This window comes from Lactuca serriola, chromosome 2, assembly GCF_051521515.1.
Source record: "Lactuca serriola cultivar US96UC23 chromosome 2, Lser_US96UC23_V15, whole genome shotgun sequence".
NCBI lineage: Eukaryota > Viridiplantae > Streptophyta > Magnoliopsida > Asterales > Asteraceae > Lactuca > Lactuca serriola.
In genome coordinates, this window is record NC_136409.1 from 170657148 (window position 1) to 170661063 (window position 3916).

At 39.2% G+C, this 3916-nt stretch overlaps 1 protein-coding gene across 1 annotated transcript; it reads left to right on the forward strand.

Annotated features, from left to right (window-relative positions):
* The first annotated feature begins 1750 nt into the window (after nt 1-1750).
* On the forward strand, nt 1751-3433 carry LOC145087377 (chalcone synthase). Its single transcript, XM_079025326.1, has 2 exons — nt 1751-2026; nt 2228-3433. The coding sequence occupies exons 1-2, from the start codon at nt 1840-1842 to the stop codon at nt 3235-3237; spliced, it is 1197 nt and encodes a 398-aa protein (XP_078881452.1). The 5' UTR covers nt 1751-1839; the 3' UTR covers nt 3238-3433.
* Nucleotides 3434-3916: the final 483 nt, after the last annotated feature.

Below are 3916 nucleotides of genomic sequence, written 5' to 3' on the forward strand. Positions count from 1 at the left end.
GACGAATTCTTTTGTCCTTATATGTGGATGACATGATTATTACTGGTGATGAACATGGTGGTATTGAGTCTTTGAAGCATAATCTAGCTCATCGATTTGCTATGAAGGATTTGGGCTTGTTGCGTTATTTCTTGGATATTGAGGTTGCTCAGTCTAAGAAAGGGTATCTTCTTTCTTAGACTAAATATATATCTGACTTGTTTACACGGGCGAGCCTCTCTGACAATCGGACTGTTGATATTCCTCTTGAAACCAGTGCACAGTACTCTCCTACTGATGGTATTCCTTTGTCCGATCAAAATCTTTATCGCACTATTGTGGGAAGTTTGGTTTATCACACAATTACTCGTCTGAATATTACTCATGCTATTCATGTTGTCGGTCAGGTTGTTACTGCTCATACCTTTGTTCATTGGGGAGTTGTACTCATTATTTTGAGATATCTTCGTAGCACTCAGTTTCAGACCCTCTTGTTTCCCTCGACGTCTTCTCTTAAGTTACGTGCCTATAGTGATGCTGATTGCGATGACGATTGTCATGATCGTAAATCTACCACTGGATTTTGCGTATTTTTGGAGAGTCTCTCATTTCATGGAAGAGCAAGAAACATGACGTTGTCTCTAGATCTTCCACGAAGGCTGAGTATCGTGCTATGACTGTGAATACATGTGAGATTATCTGGTTACGGTGGTTGCTTGCAGATATGAGAGTTCACATTTCTTCACCTACTTCCCTGCATTGTGATAACAAAAGTGCAATACAAATTGTGAAGAATTATGTTTTCCATGAGTGGACGAAGTACATTGAGATTGATTGTCCCTTCACCCGTCATCACTTACAACTCGGAACCATATCACTTTCGTTTGTTTCATCAACCTTGCAGCTTGCGGATATTTTTACGAAGGCTTTATCGGCATCTCGATTTCGGTTCTTGTGTGACTAACTCTCAATGCTTATTATTGTGACATTGTGAGTTTGAAGAGGGATGTTAGCCTATATGTTATTAGCCCGCATGGGCCATTTAGGCTTTAGCTCCTTAGAGTTTTATCTTGGTTAATATTTATTTTTCCATTCCTTCTTTGTAGCCTTTATGTTTTTTATTAAGAACCTTATAATTTATCTTTTTCAATAACTATATAAAATATTATTAATACTCACCACTTAACCATTAAAAAAATGTCACATCAACATCTTATAATCCTTACATTTAAACCATACGCTATAAAATAATTATCACTCCATACTATTATATCTTTCTTATTTTTTTAATTATTTAATATAAATAAATATCTTTAAATTAATAAAAAAAAGTAGAAAGAGAGAGAAAAATTAAATTATTAGGTGTGGTGCATGGTTCATGATCTTCGCTACAATTCACTACGAGTTGGTGATTAATGTGGAGGTGGGGAATGGTGTTCACTTGACTCCCACTTGACCGATGACCACATAAGCCACAAGCCACAAGAGATCCGGGGACATGCATACCAAATCGTATAATGACAATTTTACGATACCGAAGAGGTATACAATCAGACCCATTAATTACATCTTACACTTTAATCAACTGGATGTCAAGTCGTTCCTTTTGTATCTAGTACAAACCTCCAAAGAGATACAAGCTCCCTTGGGTATTGTGTCATAAATGCATACATGATGCTCGACGTGGCATGTACTACCATCGCGAACACTTACGGCTCAATAAATTCTAAATTGAGGTTTAAAGAACCTAACACTCTATATAATAGATACTCAAACATCGTCTATTTCGCAACCACATTTCCTTCTCTAGTTTGAAACTGAAAGATCAACTCCATTCCTGCCACCAGAGATTGAACACCAATGGCCTCCTCAATTGATATTGCTCAGATCAGAAATGCCCAACGGGCACAAGGTCCAGCCACCATTCTTGCCATCGGCACTGCAACTCCATCCAACTGCGTCTACCAAGCTGATTATCCCGATTACTATTTTCGGATTACTAAAAGCGAACACATGGTTGATCTCAAAGAGAAGTTCCAGCGCATGTGTATGTATTTACTCTTACTTCCATTGAGTTTTTCGTGAGATAACACAGGCCAAAGATATATTGTGGCAAAACTTTTCTGAGACGTAGTTTTCAGATCTTTCAAAAAAAAATAAAAGTGATGATCGATTTGTATTTGTATCAGCATGATGTTATGTGTAGGGTTTTGTTTTAACAAAGTATACATGTATATGAAACTTGCAGGTGACAAGTCTATGATAAGAAAACGATACATGCATTTGACAGAGGAGTTTCTCAAAGAGAACCCCAACCTTTGCGAGTACATGGCTCCTTCCCTCGACGCCAGACAAGACGTGGTGGTTGTCGAAGTCCCCAAGCTCGGTAAAGAAGCCGCGACCAAAGCCATCAAAGAATGGGGCCAACCTAAATCCAAAATCACCCATCTCATCTTCTGCACCACCTCCGGCGTTGACATGCCCGGCGCCGATTACCAGCTCACTAAGCTCCTCGGCCTACGTCCTTCTGTCAAACGCTTCATGATGTACCAACAAGGGTGTTTCGCCGGCGGAACGGTTCTCCGACTCGCCAAGGACCTCGCTGAGAACAACAAGGGTGCTCGTGTTCTTGTGGTTTGCTCTGAGATTACAGCGGTTACCTTCCGTGGCCCTAACGACACCCACCTTGATTCCCTCGTTGGACAAGCTCTTTTCGGGGATGGAGCTGCGGCGGTCATCGTGGGTTCGGACCCTGACTTGACGATTGAACGGCCGTTGTTCGAGATGGTGTCTGCGGCTCAGACGATCTTACCTGACTCCGAGGGAGCCATCGACGGACATTTGAGGGAGGTGGGGCTAACTTTTCATCTCCTTAAGGATGTTCCAGGGTTGATCTCGAAGAACATAGAGAAGGCTCTGACACAAGCATTTTCTCCTTTGGGGATAACCGACTGGAACTCCATCTTCTGGATCGCCCACCCCGGTGGTCCGGCGATACTGGACCAGGTGGAGCTCAAGCTTGGTCTCAAGGAGGAGAAGATGAGAGCCACCAGACATGTATTGAGCGAGTACGGAAACATGTCCAGTGCCTGCGTGTTGTTCATCATTGACGAGATGAGAAAGAAGTCGGCGGAGGACGGTGCTGCCACCACCGGCGAAGGATTGGACTGGGGTGTTCTGTTTGGGTTCGGTCCTGGTTTGACGGTGGAGACGGTGGTCCTTCATAGTCTTCCAACCACCATGCCAATTCCCACCTAAATTTGATCCTTTATCAACTACGTCTTTTCTTGAAGCTAAAATCATCAATCGTTATTTATGCTTTAATTAAATAAATGAATATCTAGGATTTCAATTGTTATTAATATGTGATTCATATGTTTGTTTTGTTTGTATGTTTTACATGTAATACAACCTATTGTAATTTTGCTAAGAAATCCATTATATCTTTTATATAGTAGCTAGATTTATTATTTATTTCACGATTTGCACTTTAACAAAATAAATGATATAAAAAAGAGTACTCCACAATGTAAGGAGATAATATGATACACACGTGATTAATTTGAGATGAAAAACTAATAAAATTAGTTTTATAAAATATTTTACAAGTATGTGGTGAACCCACGACACGAGTATACAAAAAGAAATAGTTATAGAATAATTTTTTATTTACATTTCTTTGTGTGATCAATCTTACAAAAAAGCAAAATATTTATGATCATTTTGTCAAGCATTATTTAGTTTACCACGATCTTTAAATTCTATTATTAAATATTCAATAAATATAAGGGCGAGTTTTCCATGAGAACTTTTAAAAAATGGGAAACCATTCGTATTATCGGTCATATGTTTCATGGTAAAATTTCTCATTCTTTTAACATTTAAAAATAATATCGAACATTAATTTTCGTATTTTAAGACTACCATTTTTAACGGT